The sequence below is a fragment of the Somniosus microcephalus genome, chromosome 6, assembly GCF_052327205.1.
Source record: "Somniosus microcephalus isolate GS21.2 chromosome 6, FLI_Smic_1.0, whole genome shotgun sequence".
Classification (NCBI taxonomy): Eukaryota; Metazoa; Chordata; class Chondrichthyes; order Squaliformes; family Somniosidae; genus Somniosus; species Somniosus microcephalus.
In genome coordinates this window covers 84955315-84979728 of record NC_140992.1, presented here as the reverse complement: position 1 = coordinate 84979728, position 24414 = coordinate 84955315, and the positions used below count along the sequence as shown (strand labels likewise).

Here is a 24414-nt window from a genome sequence, read left to right as displayed (position 1 = left end):
CCTTGACAAGGTCCCCCTTAACATTGTCTACTATTTCTCCATTGCTCATCCCTGTTGCACTTGTGATCATTCTTGTTGTTTTACTCTGCACTTTCTCCAATGCACATATGTCCCTCTAAAGTGTGGTGACCAAAATTGTACACAGTACTTGAAGTGTGGTTTGATCAGTGTATAATAAAATCTCAGTATGATCTCTGTAGACATCAACTCCACTGTTCTGGCTACAGATTTGTTTTTCCACACTGTCTTGTTGATAAGTAACAAGTCTGCACATTCATTTCAGAGTTTCTGCTAATTCTATTCCTATCATTGGAAACCTGTGTTGCTTATTTTTCTACTGCTATGCAGTATTACACATTGTTGGTATTGGATTTCATTTGCCATTTGCCTGCCTAATTACATACCTGATCTAAATCCTCCCACAAAATGTTAACTGCATCCTCTATCACTACAGCTCCCTACTTCAGTTGTGACATTTGTAGACAACACTAGTTTCGACATCCAGTGTAGATAAGAAACAAGTACAGGAAACTTTGTGCTATCCGGCACCGACAGGACCGAGCTACTGCCGATTTTTTTAAAAGCTCCGGATGCCTGAGCGGGTTATCTACCCAGGCTATATTTAACAAAGAAAAATTTAAAAATCAAGAAATGTGCAATATACAGTAATTGGGTACTGTACTCACCTACAGAATGTTGTGTTAAATGGATGGTGAAAGATACTTGATTAAGTACAGTACTGCCAGTTGATGGTAATCCATAACTCGTTATTAACTTAAGTCGTTTATAAGTTTTGTTTTACTGTTAACAGTACTGTAAAACAAATCTTATAAACGACTGTGCAGTGCACCAAAACTTAAACGACTGTACAGTATAAAGTACTGTACGGTGGTTGACTGTACACTTATTCCAAGACCACTATTTCATCAGGAATATCCACGCCAGCTGGGTCATCAGGATCATGCACTTCAACAGATTCTTCAGGCACTTCCACTGCTCCAACTCTTTTGGAAGGTTTCTTAAACATGTCCCGGATGTCTGCTTGCTTCGTGGACGCTTGCCTTTTTTGTAGAAAGTTTGAATGCAGAACATGGAGCTGCATAACTTCTTGGGCAGAATAGCAAGAATGGCTTTCAGCAAATATAAGTAATCTTTCAAAATATTCTGCAGCTTTAGCCCAAGAAACCTTTCTCACTTCATAAATCTCATCCTCATCAGTTTCCATCACACTTTCCTTTTTTTTCTTTGGATTCAAAACATTATCCATTACTTCATCATCACATAGCGAATGCACAACAGCAACTTCTCTATCTGCATCAACCCACTGCTGAATATCACATTCACTGAGGTGATGTAGAGGGTTTGCTGGGCCTACATCATTCACCATGTCAGCCATTTCCATTACTGCAGTCTTCCGCGGACAAAGATTGAACCCATGAAATTCCTCCTCTGAAGAAGAACCTTCAGCAAACATTACAGAAGGCAACAATTTGCACCAGGCTTGTCTCAAAGTGTGACCTTTCACCAATTTCCAGGAACATGCAACATTAAAGATGGCATCTTTAAGATTGTATGCCTTCTGAAATGCTTGTATACCTGTATTGTCATCTTGGTTTATCAGTCTACGTAGGAAGTCTTTCTTGTAATGACACTTCAGATTTTGGATAATGCCCTGGTCCATGGGTTGTATGAGAGAAGTTACATTTGGTGGCAAATAAATGGTGACAATATTTCCCGAAACCAACTTTGATTTATGCGGATGGGCTCTACAATTATCAAGCAATAAAATGCATTTGCTATCTTCAGGTTTCCCTATTCTACGGAAATGTCCCCTCACAGATGGAACAAAAGTATGATGGAACCAATTTGAAAAGATTTCCTTATCCATCCAAGCATTTGTTTGAGCTTTGTACTCAACAGGTAAGTGCCTCACATTCTTAAATGCACGGGGATTTTTATACTTCCCAATGACGAGAAGTTTAACCCGGTGTGATCCAGCAGCGTTCGCGCACGGTTACACGATCCTTATTTTTCTTGTAACCTGCAGCATTAGCCTCACTAGCCCCAGCAAGTGTTGATTCTGGCAAACACCTCCAAAATAAGCCAGTTTCATCGGCATTGTATATCTGTGCTGGCGACAAATTATGTTGCTTCACAATCTGATTGAAATATTCGCAGTATTCTTCTGCGGCGTCGTGATCAGCTGATTTCTTCTCCCTGGAAACATCGAGTCGTCGTATCCCGTGCCGTGCCTTGAAGCATGATAGCCATCCATCAGAGAAAGCACACTTCTCGGTGAGCTCCATCTTTGCATAGAAATCCTTCCCTTTCTCGATTAGCATGGGTCCGGAAATCGGAACACCCTCTGAACGCTTCAGACAAAACCACTCATAAAGCACAGTATCCAGCTCTTCAGGCTTAGGCTTATGAAGCGTGTGCCGTTTCTCTACACTATTAGGTGTCTCCGAGCTTGCATAAAACTTGAGCAGCTTATCCTTCTGCGCTTTGATGTCATACATTGTTGACGAACCGATTTTGAATTCATTCATAATGTGCGCACGCTTCGCTCCCAATTCTAGTCGTTTACATATATCGATTTTCTGCTTTAAAGTTAACACCACTCTCTTCCTTTTGGTTGGATGATCTTTTGGGATTTCCATAATTCAACCCAATGAGTTGTAACAACGTTGGAGAAACACAGTACTGGAACCCTGAAAAATGACTGATCAGAAGAGGCTATCCGGCAGCATGGGAGAGTGAGACTCCACATGCAGGGTTTCTGAGGTGTTCCGACTTCGATAGCACCAAGAGGCCGAGTAGTGGCAGTTTGGAGAACTACCCCCACTGACGAACTCGGCAACCGTTGGAGACTCGGACTCGTAACCGGCAACATTGCCGGTTACTGAGGTGCGGTTTTCAGAGCGCAGTTTTGCCGGTAGCTCAAGAATGCCGGATTCCTGACCTCCGGATAGCACAAAGTTTCCTGTACTGACTTGTGCAGCACTCCACACAATATTCCACCACATCTGATACTACACCTCTCGCAAGTACTCTGTTACCTATTTTACCCATGTTTGACCCTTGATTTCTTTTTTTTAGTTTAGTCAGTAGCCTTTTTTTTTAAATGATCTTTCTGAAAATTCAAATTTTAATTATAAAAATATTCCGCTATCCATTTGTAATGTCCTCAAAGAAGTCAAGGAGGTGCTTGCAGTATTTGGCGCAATCCCTATATGTTCACCAAACACTATTTGGTTTTCTCATTCAACAAAGATGTACAGTTTGCCAAATCTTTTTTGACCAGAGTGTTTCTTGTAGGTCAAGAAAGCTACTCTTGTCTTGGGTACTACCTTGTCAGACTTCTGCAATATGTGGAGGATGTCGCTGAGTAAGATAGATAATTATTACAGGATGCCTTAAATGTGTACCAAAATCACTGTCAATATCTCTGCCCCTTTCTCATGGAATAATTGAAATACAATATTCTTTATAGTTATTCAATTTTCTGCCTTCTCTAGGAAGGGAGAACCAAGTATCATCTTGGGAGAGCCTACTTTGTCACATTGTGGGGGGGCGAGGTGGGGGAGATAGGCTCTTTTGTAATGTTGCCAGTGTCACATAGGAACGTCGTGTCCCATGTTGATAAACTTTATACGTTGCATTATATGAAGAATATTTCATTTGAAGAATGACAAAGACCATGCATATAGATGATCTGTACTGCATATAGATGCAACAATAAAACATAAGATCCAAGGAGAGGACATATAAATTGGCCAGAAAAAGCAGTAAACCTGAGGATTGGGAGCAGTTTAGGATTCAACAAAGGAGGACAAAGGGATTAATTAAGAAAGGGAAAATAGAATATGAGAGTAAGCTTGCAGGGAACATAAAAACTGACTGTAAAAGCTTTTATAGATATGTGAAGAGAAAACGATTGGTGAAGTCAAGCGTAGGTCCCTTGCAGTCAGAATCAGGGGAATTTATAATGGGGGAACAAAGAAATGGCAGACCAACTAAATACATATTTTGGTTCTGTCTTCACAAAGGAGGACACAAATAACCTCCCAGAGATGCCGGGGAACATAGGGACTGATGAAAGGGTGGAACTGAAAGAAATCAGTATTTGTAGGGGAATGCTGTTAGGGAAATTGATGGGACTGAAGGCCGATAAATCCCCAGGGCCTGATAATCTACATCCTAGGGTACTTAAGGAAGTGGCCCTAGAAATAGTTGATGCTTTGCTGATCATCTTCCAGCATTCGATGGAATCTGGAACAGTACCCATGGATTGGAGGGTAGCTAATGTTACCCCACTATTCAAAAAAGGTGGTAGAGAGAAAACGGGGAATTACAGACCGGTAAGTCTGACATCGGTAGTGGGGGAAAATGCTAGAGTCCATTATAAAAGATGTAATAGCAGAGCACTTGGAAAACAGTGACAGGATCGGACAAAGTCAACATGGATTTACAAAAGGTAAATCGTGCTTGACTAATCTACTGGAATTTTTTGAGGATGTAACTGGTAAAATAGATAAGGGAGAACCAGTGGATGTGGTGTATTTGGACTTTCAGAAGGCTTTTGATAAGGTCCCGCATAAGAGATTAGCATGTAAAGTTAAGGCACATGGGATTGGGGGCAAGGTATTGACTTGGATAGAGAACTGGTTGGCAGACAGAAAGCAGAGTTGGAATAAATGGGTCTTTTTCCGAGTGGCAGGCAGTGACTAGTGGGGTACCGCAGGGATCGGTCCTTGGACCCCAGCTATTCACAATATATATTCATGATCTAGACAAGGGAACTAGATGTAATATCTCCAAATTTGCAGACGACACAAAGCTGGGTGAGCGTGTGTGCTGTGAGGAGGATGCTGAGAAACTCCAGGATGATTTGGACAGGTTGAGTGATTGGGCAAAAGCATAGCAGATGCAATATAACGTGGATAAATGTGACGTTATCCACTTTGGTGGCAAAAACAGGAAGGCAGATTATTATCTGAATGTCAATAGATTGGGAGAAGGGGACATGCAATGAGACCTGGGTGTCCTTGTGCACCAGTCGCTGAAGGTAAGCATGCAGGTGCAGCAGGCGGTTAAGAAGGCAAATGGTATGTTGGCCTTCGTAGTGAGAGGGTTTGAGTACAGGAACAAGGATGTCTTGCTGCAGTTGTACAGGGCCTTGGTGAGACCGCACCTTGAGTATTGTGTGCAGTTTTTGTCGCCTTATCTGAGGAAGGATGTTCTTGCCATGGAAGGAGTTCAGCGAAGATTCACCAGGCTGATACCTGGGATGGCAGGAATGACGTATGAGGAGAGATTGGGATGCTTGGGCTTGTACTCGCTGGAGTTTAGAAGAATGAGAGGGGATCTCATTGAAACTTATAAAATTCTGACGGTACTGTTGAAACGGATTTTTTTGGTCCTCAATCTGGTTCAGTACAAACACTGAGTCGAATACTGGTTTAGTTCAACAGTTGTTTTATTCTGTTGTCCCGGGAGACTTACTCTGATACAGCACCGTTCTGACTCCAGCAGAGTCTCGACAGGTTCCACCAGAGGAAGCAATCTTTCATACAGTGGGTCACATTATTATACTTTACTTTTGAAAAGACATTAACACATCGTACATTCTACACCAATCCCGAGCGAGGCATGTACACAGTTTAAAGTGATGGCCTGGCAGTTTGAAATAAAGAAGTCACAGTTCACTGAATGGTTTATAATATAGAAAATATGCAGGTAATGGTTTCACGATCACCTAATCATTATGGTAATGCATGGTAATGTGTTTTCGGATCGCCTATTGTCAGTATACCCTTTGCACTCCACCCTACATTGTTCCACCAGCAAGGTGTGACATCGTGGGTGCCAGCCATATTAGCATTTTACTTCCTGCTGCCTTCAGTTTCTTGAATTAACATGATCATCTCTCACAATATGCAAGTGACTCAGCGATGTCGACATTGCACCACCATTTTAGGCTAACAGGGTCCTCCATTTTAGGTTGGCAGGGTCCTTGGCCATGCGGAGCGAGTTGTTACCTTATTTTTGCATTCTATATTCTCATTCCCCCCTTTTATCATTCCATGATAACCATCTAAGGTACCCTGTGATTCTGGGCTTCATCCTACTGGTTCATCTCTACTTTATTGAGTCTATTATACTCCTCCTCCATTAATTCCTTCTCGACTTGCTCCTTTAACATCTCACTCGCTTCACCCTCTATACTTGGTAGTTCAATTTCCTCTGATGCTGATTTCCTTTGTACCAATTGACTTGGAATTACAGTTGCTCCTAATCTATTGCAGCCACACTTAATCAGCGTGAAAACTAGAAAAATGCACATAATAACGGCAAGTACCACCACCAGCCCATGTAGCAGAGTCTGTCCCATTGATCCTAGCCATCCTCCACTGATCCAATCAAACCAGCCATCCCCCGGCTTAGGTTTCTTATACTGGCTTACTGCATCCCGGATATGTTTGACAATGTTGGTTATGTTTTCCGAACTATCAGGGATATAAGTACAGCACTCACTTCCTATCAAGGCACAGGTTCCTCCTTTTGCAGCAAGGAGGTAATCTAAGGCCATTCGATTCTGGAGGGTAACTGTTCTAATGGCTACCATTTCGGCACTCATGTTTGCTAGAGCTTCCTCAGTGTCATTGGCAACTATCTCTAGTAGCCTTGCCAAATTCCTTGTTTCATCCATCAAATTCATTATTCCATAGGGAGGGTTTATTATGCCAAAAAATCTTTGAAAAGCTCCTAGCTCTCTTTTAGTCCTGTATTTCTTAAATTCGTGGTGTTCCCCAATCTTATTCAAGTGGTGAATGTATGGTACTACATATCCCAAATAGCAGGACCCAGTCCAATTTCGTGGAAGCCATGGGTATGCCTTATGTCCGCAAATAAAATAGGTCCCGCAGTTAGGTTCATATTCGTTGTAAATGTGGAAAAGCCAGACTCGCCGTTACTCCTTGTGCTTTCGTTCCATTTCCCCCCACTAGTGAGGTTTGTTAAACCAGTTGTGTTAAACCACCAAACCTCTAAGGGTGAACCTTGTTTGAGGATTGTCCAATTATGCTTCCAGATTCCCCTCTTCTCCCTTGCTTACATTCCTTATCCAACATATCGCCCCAACGGGTCTTCCTACCCCAGTTGTGTTTGTGAGGATAAGGTACGGTGGCTTTTTGCTTGTATTATGCATGGGTTTGTACCATCCTTCAAACATGTTTAAGGGATATCCGGCACTCCTGAACTGTACTCTTTGTTCCTCCCGGTTTCTGCTCTGGGTGTCCTTACCATTAGTACTACTGCTCGTATTGTTTCTACTAACTACCCACTCAGCCATTTGAATTATATTCAATGGTATGGGTCTAAGAGGGATTCCCCCTCTGGAGTGGATTGGTATATGGCTACAGACCCAACAGTTTGTTAAGTTACAGCTTTTGGCGTATTCATAGGACATGTACAAAAAGGTGTTGATATGTAATTCCCTCTTTCTCCTAACTTCCCTTTTCTTTCTAAACCCTAAGCATCTTGGTGGATCCCTTTCCTGCAACCATGGTTCTTTAACTAATGCCTCTCTGTAACATCCTCCATTATACATCATCCATGATTCCTTTCCCTTTTCTTTGTTGGTCCTACAAGTACATTTTTGGTGCCAGCATGGCAAACCCCATCTGTTTCTATTGTCCAAATGTACTTCCCGATGTTCCTGTTTTAATAGTCCATTACAGAATTCCCATTTAGTCACGTTCCAGGATCCGAAAGCTTTAAGATTCTTGTCTTTGTACTGGAGAATATCTCTTCGGCACAGGTGGACGGTTTTTCCAGGTGTGATTTTCTTGCATTTCTTCAGTTGATTGAACGCCGCCCCGCCCGCGAGCAGGATAACGCTCAGAAGCAGTAATAAGGTCCTCATCTTGATCCTCCGTGATCAATCAATGCGACTTATTAGTTATTAATCTGGAAAACAAACTGCTTACACAAGATCCAAAGTTAAGAACTTAAAGCTAAAATTTTAAAAATTAAAAATTAAAAATCGTATAATAAAAGTAGGATTTTGGCAGGCCAAAACAATCCAAACACAACACCAGACCTCGTAAAACTGCAGTCACCTTTATCAAGGCCGAGCATGAGTTCTGTAGTCTCTTATCAATTAAAATAAAATTAATGATTGTTCGTAAAATCTACTCTATACTGTACTGAAATCTACTGATTATCTCCCCCCTTTTGATTGGTTTCTCCAATCAATTTACAGTGGTGGAAATGCACCCATGCGCTTCTTCCCTCGACCTTAGCTGCAGTCGGGGTTGTTAGTAAGACCTGATATGGACCTTCCCACCTTGGATCTAGACTTTTACGAGTCCAGTTCTTAACCATCACATACGAACCTGGTTCAATTTTTAGAGAACCAGATAAGTCAGGAAGTTCACCATATGCAGCACGGACTTGTGAATGCAGCCCACGTAAAACCTTAGTAAGAGCCAAGACATAGGTCGTCATTTCTTCAGTCATATGGTGAAAATGCACCGTTGTAGCAGCATTTTGGTTCCAGGGAGTCTTGAGTGGTTTACCATAGATAATCTCAGCAGGGGTAAGTCGTGCTTTACCCGCGGGTGTGGTGCGGATCTGAAAGAGAGCCACAGGAAGCAATTTCAACCAGGTTAAGCCGGTTTCGGCTACCAGTTTAGCAAGTTTGTTCTTCAGAGTCTGATTGGTTCTTTCGACAAGTCCTGCAGCCTGTGGTCGATAAGCACAATGCAATTGCTGATGAATGTTCAACTGGCTACAAAGTTCCTTGTTCACTTCGGCAGTGAAGTGAGGACCGTTGTCAGAACTTAACCGAGTTGGAATACCATACCGAGGTATGATCTCTCTCAGCAATACCTTAACAACAGTAGAGGCTTTATTGTCTGTGGTTGGATATGCCTCGATCCATTTACTAAATACATCTACAATGACAAGTACGTATTTGTAACACTGACATCTTTCCAACTCAATGTAGTCCATTTGCAGGGTCTCAAAGGGACCCTCCGGTAAAGGGGTTTTTCCCCATTCGCAAGACACTCCCTTTCCAGGGTTGTGTTGTTGACAAGTCAGGCATCGATCGCTAATGTTCTGTGCTATTGCTTGAAGCCTTGGATGCCACCAAGTACTTAGAAGCACATCACTCACTGCCCTGGCACCACAATGAGTTGCAAAGTGTACACATTCAATAACCCAAACAGCTAGCTCATCAGACATGCAAGCCTGTTCCGCGGGAGTAGTCCAGAGTTTTGATAAAGGGTTATATACACATCCCAATTCTCCCCACAAATGCTTATCACTATTAGGAGCGTCCTCCTGCAACTTAATCACCTCTTGGATGGTTGGCATTAGTTTTTCCGAGGTAGACTGATTCTTGTTGGAATTTTTAGTCTGCCTCATAATTCGGGGCACAATCATTTGGTGACTCCTAGAAGCAATTTTGGCCGCCTCTATATCTACTGGGTTTTGGCCAGTGGTATGGGCAGAGCATTTAATCACAGCTATCTGTTTGGGGAGTAAAAGGGCTTGCAGGAGGTCTGAAACTAACTGACGGTGTGAGATCGGACTGCCCGAGGAGGTTAGAAATCCTCTATTTTTCCACAATTGTCCAAAGTCGTGAACTACTCTAAAGGCATATCTAGAGTTTGTATATACATTGATTCGTAATCCTTCTCCCAAAGTACAAGCTCGTATGAGTGCAAACAGTTCGGCTTGCTGGGCAGAAAAAGGGGATTCAAAGGCTGCTGATTCTAAGGTGACACCTTCCTGATTTACAATTGCATAACCAGAAATTCGTTTTCCCATGTCATCAATTGAAGAACTGCCATCCGTATACATGGTAATACCGGGATCCGTAATAGGAGTGTCAAACAAATCAGGTCGGACTGAGGTATCATCCTTAATGAGGTGTAAGCAATCATGGCTTGGTTCATCACTCTCGGAAGGCGGGTTTGCAATGAAACTGGCAGGGTTGATAGTGCTACAGTGTTTAAATGTAAGCCTAGGATTGTTCAGTAAGTATATTTCATACTTATTTTGCCTGGCGGTAGTCAGGTGTTGGGTCTGCAATTGCCCCAGTAACGCAGTGACTGAGTGACAGCTATACACAGTAATATCCTGTTGAAGTGTCATGTTAGCGGCTGACTGTAGACTGTTGTAGACGGCTGTAAGGATCTGGGTGCAATAGGGATGTCCTAAAGCTACCGGATCCATTTTTGATGAATAATAAGCTACCGGTCGATGCTTATCTCCATGCTTCTGGGTCAGGACTGCTGTTGAGCAATCGTTCATTACTGTGCAGTATAACTGGAATGGTCTATCGTACAGGGGTCGTCCCAGGGCTGGTGCTTGGACCAGATCCTGTTTTAATTCCTCAAATGCCTGCTGTGCCTCTAGTTCCAGCTCAAACTCTCCCTCTTTAGCCGTGTAGGGAGTCAGATGTTTGGTTAATACTGCAATATTAGGTATCCACTGTCGACAATAATTAACCATTCCCAGCCACTGTCTGACTTGTTTGGCCGTTTTAGGGGCTGGTGTCTCGCATATTGGCTGTATTCTACTGGTTTCCAGACTGCGGTTCTCTGCTGATAACATAACTCCAAGAAATTTAACTGTCTTCTTAGCCACTAGTACTTTAGCTGGAGATACCACATATCCCAATTCTGAGAGATAGTTCAACAACTGAATAGTGTCCTCTCTGTTACTTAGCTCATCAGGGCTGGCAATGAGAAGGTCATCCACATACTGGATCAGATTAGAGCCACGATTTAATGTCAGTGTCTGTAATTGCTGTTGAAGGCACCGCGAAAACAGGGTGGGTGAATTCACAAAGCCCTGGGGTAATCGAGTCCACGTATACTGCTGGCCATTGTACGTGAAGGCAAAAAGGTATTGGCTAGTAGCGGCCAGTGGCAGGGAGAAAAAGGCATGCTGGAGGTCGACTACCGCAAAAACTTTAGCATCAGCAGGTATCGAGGCCAAGATGTGTGCTGGATTAGGTACCAGTGCACGAAGTGGCTGAACAATTGCATTTATTGTTCGTAAATCCTGCACTAGGCGATACTGGTCAGGCTTACCAGTTTTCGGAACAGCTAGGATGGGTGTATTACAACTGGATTGGCATATTACCAAAATTCCCTGCTCCAACAATCCCTTAATGAGTCTATCTATACTCTGAATAGCTTGCTGCTTCAAAGGGTATTGTCGTACCGTTGGCAAGGTCACATTTTCCTTCACTGGGATCTCAATGGGTTGTATGCCGGTTAGACCTACATGCGTTGGGTCTTACGGCCCATACCTGGGGATTCACATACTCCAGTATATCTTTCCCTACATGACGGTGCACCACTGTCAGGCTAGGCTCAGGGTTTTGGTAAAATTGGACCATCAGACCTCCGGGTAACTGTTGCGGCTGGTGGCATTCAGGGTTTGCCTGATCGATCGCTCGTTTTACCATGGGCCCCAAATCTTTGGCGTGGAAAGACTGGTTAACTTCCCGCGTGATATGAGGGGCCACTGTCGAAGGCTGCTTCCACAAGTGTAAGGGGACCTGCACAAACTCTGCTTTTCCCTCAGGTCCAGTTACTACAGCCTTGAGGTAGATTGTCCATTCCGTACCTTCCTGATTTTTAAAATACTCCTCAAGGGTCCTATCCTTTCCACTTCGATCATATGCCAGTGTCACATGATAGGAGGATGCATTGAGGTCGAGTGACCACCATTGAGGTGTAGTTGAAACATAACATTGCCTTTTATTTGCCCAATGTCCTATTGCTATTACTTCATCACCACAATCAAGTTTGAGTTGGAATGCACATAGTAAGTCTCTGGCCATTAAATTGCAGTCCAAGCCGGTAGTTATTACAAATTGGTGGGTTGCAGATTGATTTTTGTAGGTCACCTGAACTGGTTCTGACATAGCATACTTGGTCCTTTGACCTTGGAAGCCTGATAATTCCTGGGTCTTGTTGGATCGGGGAAGTTTAAGGTCCGATTGGACAGAGGACATGGCGGCTCCAGTGTCTACTAAAAAGGGGTACCATTGATCCTGGATTTGCAACATTAATAAGGGTTCTTGGGCCGACTGTGAACTGCTGGTCACTAGATTAGCTAGTCAATTCTGTGGGAATGGATTATTCTGGGAGAAATTGGTATATCCTCCCCTGCCTCTAGGTCCTCCTCCGTTTCTTCTCCATCTTCCCATGCCTCTCCTAGGTGGGTCTCCAGAGGCTAAGGATGGGCAGTCTCTGACCCAATGTCCATCCTTTCCACAGTTATAACACTGCCCTTGTCTTTGACCTTGGTATCCCCGTCCTTGTCCTCTACCCCTTCCTCTACCTCCGTAATTCTGTTGTGGAGTGGCGTAGGGTTGGCCGTATGCAGTAGCATTGAAGCCGTTTGGATGAGGGTAATATCCATAATTCTGAGAGTCTACCCCTCCAAGGTTACAGTATTGAGGTTCCATCTGATACCCTGTCTTGTCTATCGTGTGTGGTTGAATTGGGACTTCCTTCACGACATATTCTGTTTTGACTGTCTTCTGGGGTTGGTTCCCCCCTCCTTTACCCTCTTTCCAATGATACTTTACGGCTCTAGCCATTTGAGTTGGAGTATTTTCTGCCCAGTTCATATTATTGGTTTTAACGGCTGTCGCCACAGCAGCCAGGAGACAGTTCATCAGAATGGCGCAGAATTGGGGTGAATTGGCTCCTCCTTGATAATTGGTGTCCCCCGACTGTCCCTGATAAACCTCACAGAATCTTTCCAAAAATTCCTCCGGTCCCTCATCTTTCTTTGGCTTAGTATCTAGGACATTAGATATATTGATAGGTTTTTGGAGTGTAGCATTGAGTGCTGCAAACATGTGTCGCTCCCTATCAGCTGTGAGGGCGTGGGCGGCCTCTAAAGCGGCATGATTGGGGTGAGTCAGGCGTTCCAAAAATCTAGTGTGTTCGGAAGGGGTTAAAACTTGTTGAATCAAAGCCCATAGATCTCGGGAGTCTGCATTGTACACCTGTATCGTGGTTCGAAGAAAGTCCACAAACCTAGCCGGCGCCTTTTTCCTGTCTGGCATACCGGTTAGGATAGCCATTATCTCATTAGGTTTCCAAGGGAAAAATACATCTATGGTGGGGTTGGCTGCGGCAGCCGCTGCATTCGGGTTTGGCATTGTTCTTACCGGCAGATTTCTGGGCGTTCATTTTGGTTTAGTAAGGCTAATTTTGGGTTCTGAGTCGGAACTGTTTAAGGGTGAAAGGTTGTCTTCAGAATCAGTAAGGTCACTACATGAGTCAGTGTCATCTGCTTTTGCTGGTTTATGTTGTACTAATTGTCTGGGTCTACGTTTCTTCTTCTGCCAATTCAGACTAGGGGTATTCCCCGGTTTCACGTCTTTCTTGGGATTTGTTGGATCTTTCGATCGGGTTCGACAAGCAACAGGGTCTATATAAACATCAGAAATCGGCGTGATTGGGGAGTGACTTGGGACAGTAAGGGAGGGTGTCGGTGGACTGGTAACGGACGTAATAGGGATCAAGCCAGTCTGATTTGTAAGAGGTTGGTCGGGATAAATGTTATTATATTGGGGTGGCTGAGGAGGTGGCGCGGTAGGAGTTCTAATTGTCCAATTGTTTAAGTCCTCATCTGTTCCGTCTCCCTCTTTCAACCTAAGGCCAACCATTGAACTACGTAGTTCATTTTTATCCTTTTTATCTGGCGCCATTTCAGATTTTGACCTTTTCTCATGTGCACATTCTTTCTTAAGTATTTCAATGGGTTTAGGATTCCCTCCTTCAGTTAGCTTTATTCCTAACTTAACAGCGTTCTCTTGCCAGCTGGCTAATAGGGAACTGTCTTTAATTTCTTGGCAGTACTGTCGCCAGAGTCCAATTAGTTTCTTAGTCTTACTTCCCATATTCTTTTTCCAAATCACTTCTTGAGCTTGTTTAACCGTTTCTAAGCTTTTGGGACCCCCTAGTGGCCATTGTTCGCTGCCTAACTTTTTATTTAAACCCCCTGAGAGTTGTCTCAATTGTTGGGCTTTGTCCGGGTATTGGTCACATAAGGTTTGTAAGGCACTGCCCTCGTCACTTGTTGTGTCTAGGTAATTACCCATGGTTCTCTTACACTAAGGGTTTTTTTCAGGATTCGAGTTACTTTTTGCACGTGTCTTATATATTTCACGGATACCGGCACACAAAATGAAACGCAACACTACAATACTTACAATACTTAGACTTAACAAAAACACAGTGAGTCGTCTATAGTCAAATAGTAATTTTAGCCTCTGTCACCGCCTGGTACAGGTATTCTTAGCCTCTGTCACCACCTGGTACAGGTATTCTTAGCCTAATTATTCAAATCGTAAATTTAGCCTCTGTCACCGCCTGGTACAGGTATTCTTAGCCTCTGTCACCACCTGGTACAGGTATTCTTAGCCTAATTATTCTATTTATACGACCCTTATCTTGCACTCCCCGAGTACAAGTTGCTATAGCTCTAGAGTCCCCGACTCTCTCTTTTTACTTTCTTTCAAGTATTCCTTTTCTCTTTCTTTAAAATCACTTATCTACTTTTTAGTCCAATCGGAGCCTGAGCGGGCCAAGTGAAATACGAGGCCGGCGCTTTACCCGACTTGGATACTTATTTCCTAAGTTTACACAGTATTCGCCAGATTGACCCAGATCTCGTCGGGACACCACACAAGAATTAGCGAGTGGCAAAACTTTTATCGGACTTACGGATCAGAGGAAAACCGAAGTGGTAAATTTAAACATACTCACTCCGGGGGCCCATTTCCTCCTCTCACGTCCAAAACTAGTTCGGCTCTTAATTTCGCGAATTCTCGGTGATCGTCCGTTGAGATCCCACTTCTGACACCAAATGTTGAAACGGATTTTTTTGGTCCTCAATCTGGTTCAGTACAAACACTGAGTCGAATACTGGTTTAGTTCAACAGTTGTTTTATTCTGTTGTCCCGGGAGACTTACTCTGATACAGCACCGTTCTGACTCCAGCAGAGTCTCGACAGGTTCCACCAGAGCAAGCAATCTTTCATACAGTGGGTCACATTATTATACTTTACTTTTGAAAAGACATTAACACATCGTACATTCTACACCAATCCCGAGCGAGGCATGTACACAGTTTAAAGTGATGTCCTGGCCTGGCAGTTTGAAATAAAGAAGTCACAGTTCACTGAATGGTTTATAATATAGAAAATATGCAGGTAATGGTTTCACGATCACCTAATCATTATGGTAATGCATGGTAATGTGTTTTCGGATCGCCTTTTGTCAGTATACCCTTTGCACTCCACCCTACATTGTTCCACCAGCAAGGTGTGACATCGTGGGTGCCAGCCATATTAGCATTTTACTTCCTGCTGCCTTCAGTTTCTTGAATTAACATGATCATCTCTCACAATATGCAAGTGACTCAGCGATGTCGACATTGCACCACCATTTTAGGCTAACAGGGTCCTCCATTTTAGGTTGGCAGGGTCCTTGGCCACGCGGAGCGAGTTGTTACCTTATTTTTGCATTCTATATTCTCAGTACTGGACAGACTAGATGCAGGAAGGATGTTCCCGATGGCGGGGGAGTCCAGAACCAGGGGTCACAGTCTAAGGATAAGGGGTAAGCCATTTAGGACAGAAATGAGGAGGAATTTCTTCACCCAGAGAGTGGTGAACCTGTGGAATTCTCTACCACAGAAGGCAGTAGAGGCCAATACATTAAATATATTCAAGAAGGAGTTGGATATATTTCTTAAGGCTAAAGGGATCAAGGGGTATGGTGAGAAAGCAGGGACCGGGTACTGAATTTGGATGATCAGCCATGATCGCATTGAATGGCGGAGCAGGCTCGAGGGGCCGAATGGCCTACTCCTGCTCCTATCTTCTACGTTTCTATCATAGGTTCAAGAATTCTGAAAACATGATCACCTATACATCTGAAGATCATGGAAGCAAGTAGCACAAAGAAGGTGGTTACAACCGGAGATTTAAATTTTCTAATAGACTGGGAGATGCACAATTTCTAGAATGTATTCAGAACAGTTTTCTTGAACAAAATGCTTAAAACCGACAAGGAAATACACCATACTGGATTTAGTGATGAGTAACAAACCAGAATTGCAAGAATTAAGGGAACATCCTGCAAAATGTGACCATAATATGATTGAGCTTGAGAGGGAGAAGGGAGAGTCACAAACCAAGGTTTTAAATTTAAGTAAGGCAAACTTTGAAAGGAGGAGAAATTAATTGATCGCAGTAAACTGGGCTGAACTTTTGATGGGTAAACCTACAGATAAACCGTGCAATGTATTCAAAGAAGTATTTGATATACAAAAGCAGTACATATCCTTAAAAGGCAAAGGCTCCACTTGTGTAGATAAGCAACCACGGTCAACAAATTAGTTAAGAGACAGTATCAAGCTAAAAGAAAATGCAAGAAAAAGTGGAAATCCAGGGGACTGGGAGAGCTATGCAAAGCAACAAAAGGATACAAAGAAAGTAATAAGGCACAAAAATGAATATGAAAAAACTTGCAAGAAATATTAAACTAACAACCAAAGTTTTTATAAATAAATGAAGAGTGGTAATGGGGAATGTAGACTATAATGGATAATAAGGAATTGGCACACTAAGAGTTCTCTGTATCCGTTTTCAACAAAAGCAACAACTTGCATTTATATAGCATCTTTGATGTAGTAAAACGTCCGAAGGTGCTTCACAGGAACGTTATCAAACAAAATTTGACACCGAGCCACATACGGAGACATTTGAACAGGTGACCAAAAGCTTGGTCAAAAAGGTAGGTTTTAAAGAGTGTCTTAAAGGAGGAGAAAAAGTAGCGAGGTTTAGGGAAGGAATTCCAGAGGGCCTAGGTAGCTGAAGGCACAGCCGCCAATGGTGGAGTGACAAAATACCAGCAGTACAAGGCAATGTGAAAATAAATCAAGGGGTGGAACTTAGTGCATTTAATATAAGTTTATAAAATGGTAATGGAGCAAATAATGGCACTTTAAGATAGACAAATCTCTAGAATCTGATGGATTCCACCTCTGTATTAAAAGAAATGGGTGAGGAAACTGCAAATAAGATACAGGAAACTTTCGATTAACCGGAACACACTATCCACCGGCAAAATTCAGGAGTCGGTTCAGATAACTTTTTTTATTTTTTTTACTCCATTTGTTGCTGTGCAAGGGTGTAGCTGAAGCTGTTGCTAAGTTACAGAGACGCTTGCAAGCTGTGCTGATTGTTTTGAAGCTGTTGAAGCAACAGGGTTTGTTGCTTTATACGGAGCTCTGAGCTCCGTATCTTTTACTATAGCGTTCGGTTATCCGGAATTGTTGATGAACCGGCAACACGTCAGTCCCGTCCGTGCCGGATACCAGAAAGTTTCCTGTAGTTATAATTTTCTAATGCATCCAGATTCAAAAATTGTGTCTTTGAATTGGGAAATTGCAAATGCACTTCATTATTTAAGAAGGGAGGGAGAAAAAAAATAACTACTTACCTGCCAGTTTAACATTGTGGGGAAGTTACTGGAATCTATCACCAGAGATAGAATTACCGAGCACTTGGACAAGTATCAGCAAATCAGAGAGTCAGCATGGATTTATGAAGCGTAGGTCATATCGGACTAATCTAGTTGAATTTATTTGAGGCGGCCACTAGCTTGGTGGATAAGGGGGTGTCTATGGATGTTCTCTCTGGAGTTCCAGAAGGCGTTTGATAAGGTTCCGCACAAGAGATTATAAGGCAAAAATAAAAGCGGAATGAATTGGAGATAACCTTGTGATGTGGTGTCAGTAATTGGTTGGGAGGTATGAAACAGAGAGGAGCAATTAAGGGAATGTTCTCTGATTGGCAGGATGTAACAAGTGGTGTTCCCAGGGATCTGTACAAGGGCCTCAGATTTTCATCATGTTTGTTAATGACTTGGATATACTCTCGATTACTTCATCCAAGTTTGCAGATGATGCTAAGTTTTAAGAGGCACAGTAAGTTGTGTGGATGCGAGCAGGAGGTTACAAAAGGATGTAGACAAACTAAGTAAGCAGGCAAAGCTATGGCAAATGGCGTTCAATGTGTGGAAGTGAGAGGTCATCCACTTTGGATATGCGAAAGACAAATCTGAATATTCTAATGGAGGAGAGTTTTCAGTGTCCATCTACTCAAATCACTAAACGCTAGTGCACATGTACAAAAAGTAATCGGAAAGGCTAATGGAATGTAGGCCTTTATCTCAACGGGATTGGAATTCAAAAAGTGAGGAAGTGATGTTACAGTTGTACAGAGCCCATTCAGTATGGGCACCGACCCTCGGGAAAGATATATTGGCCTTGAAGGAGGTACAGCGCAGATTCACCAGAAGGGTTAAATTAATGGGCAGGTTGCCTAACCTCAGCTTGTATTCCCTTGAGTTAAGAAGGTTGAGGCCTGATCTAATTAAGGTGTTTAAAATGATAACAGAATTCGATAGGGTATATACAGAGAAACTATTTCCTCTGGTGGGGGAAATCCAGAACAAGAGAGCATAATAAAATTAGAACTGTGCCATTCAGGTGTATGTCCATTCATGCAAAGGGTAGTGGAAATCTGGAACCCTCTTCCCTAAAAGGCGCTGGATGCTGAGTCAATTTAAATTTTCGAGACTGAGATTGATAGATATTTGTTAGTTAAGTATATCAAGGAATATCGAGCAAAAGTACATAAATGGAGTGGAGGTCCACCATGATATAACTGAATGGCCTATTCCTGTTCCAATGTTTCTAAAATTAGGCGCCAGGATCCTTCATTTAAAATGAATGCAGCAAATTTTAAATTTACCATGCCTCCATTAATTTGGCTAAAAGTGCACCATGCTTTTATCATAATCATAATCAACTTTATTGTCATTGTTAGTGCACAAGTGCACTACAACGAAATGTAGGCTTGCGGCTCCAGAGAGTGTACATTTAGATTAAGACATTTAAACATTCAACATTCATTTGACTTGTAAAACATAACCATAATAAAGTGCATTGGCAGATGTGCAGGCTTTAGAGTTTATTTGTGGAGTTCAGTAGGATGACAGCCCTGGGAAAGAAGCTGTTCCTAAATCTGGTCATTCGGGTGCGAATGCATCTGTAGCGTCTCCCAGATGGCAGGAGGGCGAACAGACTGTGGCTGGGGTGGGTAGGGTCTTTGATGATGGTCCGTGATCTCCGTAGACAGCGTTTCTGGTATATGTGCTCTATGGTCGGTAGCCGGGTGCCGGTAATGCGTTGGGCAGTTTTGACTACCCGCTGCAGTGCTTTCCGGTCATAGTAGCTACAGCTGCCATACCATACTATGATACAGTTCGTCAGGATGCTCTCTATTGTGCAGCGGTAAAAGTTAGAGAGGATCAGGGGTGACAGGCTACATCCCTTCAGCCTCCTTAGGAAATATAGGCACTGCTGGGCCTTCTTCACCAGAGAGGAGGTATTGAGGGACCAGGAGAGGTCTTCATACTCCACTATTGCAATGCTCTCCTAGCCAGCCTCCCATCCTCCACCCTCCTTAAACTCTTGCCCGTATCCTAACCTGTTCAAAATCCCGCTCACCCATTATCTCGGTGGTGGTTGACTTATATTGGGTCCTGGTCTGCAAGTGCCACTAATTTTAAAATTATCGCCCTTGTGTTCAAATCTCTTTCATGGCTTGACCTTCTATATCTCCGAAACCTTCTCCAACTCTGGTCTCTTGTTCATCTGAATATCCCTTTGCCCCACCATTGACGGCTGCACCTTCAGCCATCTAGGCCCGATGTTTTGGAATTCCCTCCTTAACCCTCTCCAGCTTTCTCTCGTCCTTTAAGGCTCTCCTTAAAACCTATTTCTTTGACCAAGCTTTGTGTGTCCTAATATCTCCTTCTTTGGCTCCGTGTCAATTTTTGTCTGACTATACATCTGTGAACTGCCTTGGGATGTTTTCCTATATTAAAGATGCTATATTAATACAAGTTGTTATTAGTATGTAAACTGGTTTCACAGAAGGTTTTAGATTAATACAGTTACAGGAAACTTTGTGTTATCCGGAGGCTAAATGTCCTGCAAGCTCGAGCCACTGGCAAAAATCAGGAGCTGTTTTTTTTCTTTTCATTGCTTTTTTTTCTCAACAGTCAAGCTCTGCAAGGTCTGTAGCTAAGCAACAGCTTCAGCCAGAGACGCTTGCCGACTGTTTAGAAGCTGTTGCTAAGCAACAGGGTTTGTTGATTCACACGGAGCTGAAAATCTCCGTATGTTTCAACATTAGCGCTGGAGTGTCCGGCAGTTTTGAGGGAACGGCAACAGCTCGGTCCCGTCAGTGCCGGATAGCACAAAGTTTCCTGTAATTGATAATTTGGTGTAGTAGTAACTTCTTTCATTTTTCACTTTCAGATACAAAACTGGAGTAGTGTTAGTCCAATAGCCTCACAGGCTTACAGACATTTCTGGACTTCTGATTGCAAGCTTCAAGACCTCCAAGCAAAATGAAATTGAAGAAGGGTGTTAATCCTATCTTTTCATTATTTTTGCAATTTATGATCATGGCGTGCAATCTGTTATTTATTCTGCCATTTCAGCTCTTCGGGGGTTCACGGCGTAGGTCCAATGTGAGAGCAAAATCAATTGGCAACCATCCTGCTGGCCCATACAGATGTGTGGAAAGTTTGGATTGTCTATTAGCAAGTTTGTATGCTGGTGCCGACACCCTGGATAAAATTTTTCAGTATGCCACTGATGGCTTTAGACACAGGAACTGCTTGGGAACACGTGAAATTCTTAGCGAGGAAGACGAGATTCAGCCAAGTGGAAGGGTCTTCAAAAAGGTAATTGATTTTTTTTGTTTTACAATCTTGGTATTGTCATGCCAGCTGGTATCTTTTCCCAGGCAATTGGTGATTTGCACATCTATGTTTAACTCTTGGTTAATTAATCAATTATGATTTTGTGTTTGCATTTGTACAAGATACAGTGCTGGTTGGAAGTTATTTCATGGTTTCTTGCCTTAAAAGTGCAACTAATAAGCAACTATTGACAGTTGGCTTTATGTAAAATAACTGGTTTGCGTAAATAAATTAAAAAATTAACTTGCTTCAAAGCACAAATAATACTGTTGGAAATATTATGAACTATTCATTGTATTTGAGAGTAATTCAGCCCAATTAAATCCCCTCATAAATAATCCCTTTGTATTACTAGCACCACATAAATCCCCTTTGGAAACTTCTCTTAAAACATTTGCAGGCACTACTAGAGTATATTCACTAAGTAAAATTTAGAACAAATGTCTTAACAGAGAAAATGTAAACTGGTTTATATTGAGCATTATTTGCACAAAATAAAGGCAGCAGTTTTGCTGTGATTTTTCACTTATATTTCACAAGGAATACCTCAGGATAAGGCTTTTCATTCAAGCAGGGGAAGCACTAATGCCTGTCCCTTCTAAGAAGCTTTTGGCCTGATCTGTAGCAGCCTCTTTCTCCTTGTCTTTCTGGAAAGACAAATCTTTCTATTAAACCATATGCTCCCTGCTTTGGCAGTGCTCCTTTTAAATGTAATAAAGTTAATGTTTGTGTATTTCATTTACACCAAGTTTAAAATTCCAAAGCTTCTGCTGGAAAATAAACAGACAATTTATCTGTCTTTAGCTCAACCTTCCTTCATACATGTTCTGCTGTGATTTTCATGGAAGCCTTTGGTTCAGTTTTATTCCTCATTGGAGGCAGAAACAGCAGACACCTAGAAACCAAAGATTAATATTGCGAAGCCATTTATACAGTCATCTAGTTCTGGTTTGTAAACAGACTTGCTTCAGTGCTCTTCATCATGGTACACAAAGAACAACTTTTAGATCCATAAGGACTACGCAGATTTTATGATGTGAGGAATAAAATGAGGTCATCTTTGAACAGCCCAATGTTCTAGTACAGCAGTTTTGCTGCTGATTGCTAATGCCTTGTAAATAGATGTACATGTTAACTTACCCTCTTATTTTTGTGTGTGTATGGGATGAAGAGGAGCAAGTATCAGTTTACAACTTCAATCATTTTGATACAAGGTGCCTTGATGTTGACTCTCTAGATCCACTGGATCTCAACGTGAATAATGCCTTGGAGCTCAGGAACTTGTATCTTTTGAAACAGTCATTAAATGCAGGCTATGTAAGTCGTTATTTTAATTATTGAGAAACCAAGTTGATGGATTTGAGGCTAGAGATGACGGTGGGATCCACTAACAGACAGCTGTTTCCTGTCTGCAAGAAGTGTTAGAAGAACCTCCCCAGATATGAGCACAATGTTCAAGTCTTGGGTAGACTTGGACCATATCTGGTACAAACGAGGAAACTAAGCTTTTTGGAGGCACTTTTAGCATTTGAGGAGATGCAAGATGTCACTAGATTATGCTAAAGGCAAGTAGCTGCAACACCCTCGACTATTTTGGTCTTCACTTTCCCTCTGGTTTAGCAGTTCTAATATGAAAGAATAGCAAACCTGCATCGCTCAGATTCTTCAATACCACACAGCAGTGAAGATGTTACTTGCCCTGTGGAGAGAGGAAGATGGATAGGACTTGGTATTTGGACCCCTGGTTCCTGTCAAATATTTTGACATTTTCAATTGCATGTTGCGGCCACTATGGCGATTCATACCCCAGATTCTTAGAGGATAAGGCAATTTGTTTTTGTTTTGCATAACTTACTGAGGCAAGGATATGTATAGTTCCTATTGTTCCCTGAACAAGAAACTTTTCTTTCCCTTCTCATCTCTGCTCATCACTTTTGAAGGCAGTGATCTAGCTCCACTGGTGAAGATAGTACTCATGTTGCAGTATGATTTATTGGACTCTGGTATCTCATCCAAGTGTGATCCTAGACATTGAGTGCCAGCAGGTAATTCAACTGTGGAGGGGATCACAGCTGAGCAATCCTACCCTCAGCCAATATGCGGTTTCCAATAGGGGCCATCTGATGGTGATCAGGTGCAGAAACCATGGCTGTTTTTTTACCTTCTGTAACCCAGAGTCACTAAAACCAATTGTAAGGTCTCCTACCATCATCTTGTTTGAGAAACATTGACTCTGGGATCAAGCTGGGATGATTCTGATCTGCATGGCTCAGTGCTTAACCCACTGAACTTGTGGGGCTTCAGAGAGAGAACTAAAAATCTACTTACGTGCTTTTACCCAGTAAACATCAGAGAATTGGGATAGACTAAGGATCAGCACCTTTACCCACTTAAACCCACAGAGGGACATTCACTTAAAAAAGGACTTCTATGGGTTTGTGAGCCTTGCTTTGTGAAGTGCTATAGTGTTTGGTGGAGTTTTGCACCTGTGGGCTGACAGTTGGTTAATTAGATATTTGTAACATTAAGGTACTGAGTGTAACAATTTTTTGATCCATTTGATACAAGGCACCTGGAGTAAGGGGGAAGGTCCTGTGTTTGCGACCAGGACATGTCTCTTCAAACCTCTGCCAAACCAACGTAACCTGAAATCCTCTGTCCATTCGTGTATGTATTTTAGCTGACTCTCTGGGCCTGAGCCTATTACTTCAGTCTCTTTTTTTTTCTCTTGGCCTATTTTGAGTCCTTTTTCTCCTGTCTGCTTCCTTTCCTGATACCTAGTCATGCCACCTTTTTTTTTTTTCTCTCCACTTGGGTACTTTGCCTGCCCCAATCCCTACCCCAACCCATCACTATTCTTCTGCTTTCTTACTTGAATCCCTCACAGATAATCCCACAACTACCCTTTGTGTGTCTCTTGGCATTCTATCGAAGAGTCCATCGAGGCACCCATCGCTGCTTCCTTACAAGCAGCAATCGCCTCTATTACCGATCTTCCCACCCAGTGCACCTGCTGGGGGCTAATCTCACCAAACTCCTTCCTGACTCACTCATCCAATCAACCACTGGATCCTTGGACTCTGCCAGCAGACTGACAATCACAGCCCCTCTCTGCATTACCTTCAGCATGTCTGTTCACTCCTGAACAAGGCACTTGCCAACCATGATTTTATTGTAGATGATTGTATTGATATCCTGGCTTTGACTGAAACTTGACTCACACCTTTCCCCCTTACTGAAGCCTCCTGCCAGGCGATACTTTCCACCACCTGTCCTGCCTAAATTGCTATGGCGATGGTGTGACTCTTATCACCAAATTACACCTTGGTCTCTGTCTCCTTTCTCCTCTAGTAATTTCTCCTCCTTTTGAACATCTTACCTTATTCTGTCCTCACCTTTCCTTTAAAATCACTATTGTCTAACACCCCAGTCCCACCCCAGGTTTGTCACTGCGTTATTCTCCTTCCTTTCCTCTCTCAGCCTCTACAGTGAGCCATCTTCAGTTATTTCAATCTTT

The 24414-nt window shown here is 42.6% G+C and overlaps 1 protein-coding gene across 5 annotated transcripts in view; it reads left to right on the top strand.

Annotated features, from left to right (window-relative positions):
* The window catches only part of acsl3a (acyl-CoA synthetase long chain family member 3a), a 145646-nt gene that overhangs the window by 21129 nt on the left and 100103 nt on the right, over positions 1-24414 (top strand). For all 5 annotated transcript variants that reach the window (XM_085990481.1, XM_085990479.1, XM_085990480.1 and 2 more), the window contains exon 2: positions 20449-20879. In XM_085990481.1, the coding sequence (XP_085846607.1) occupies positions 20541-20879 (339 nt within the window). In that variant the 5' untranslated portion in view covers positions 20449-20540. The remainder of the gene's footprint in view (positions 1-20448; positions 20880-24414) is intronic.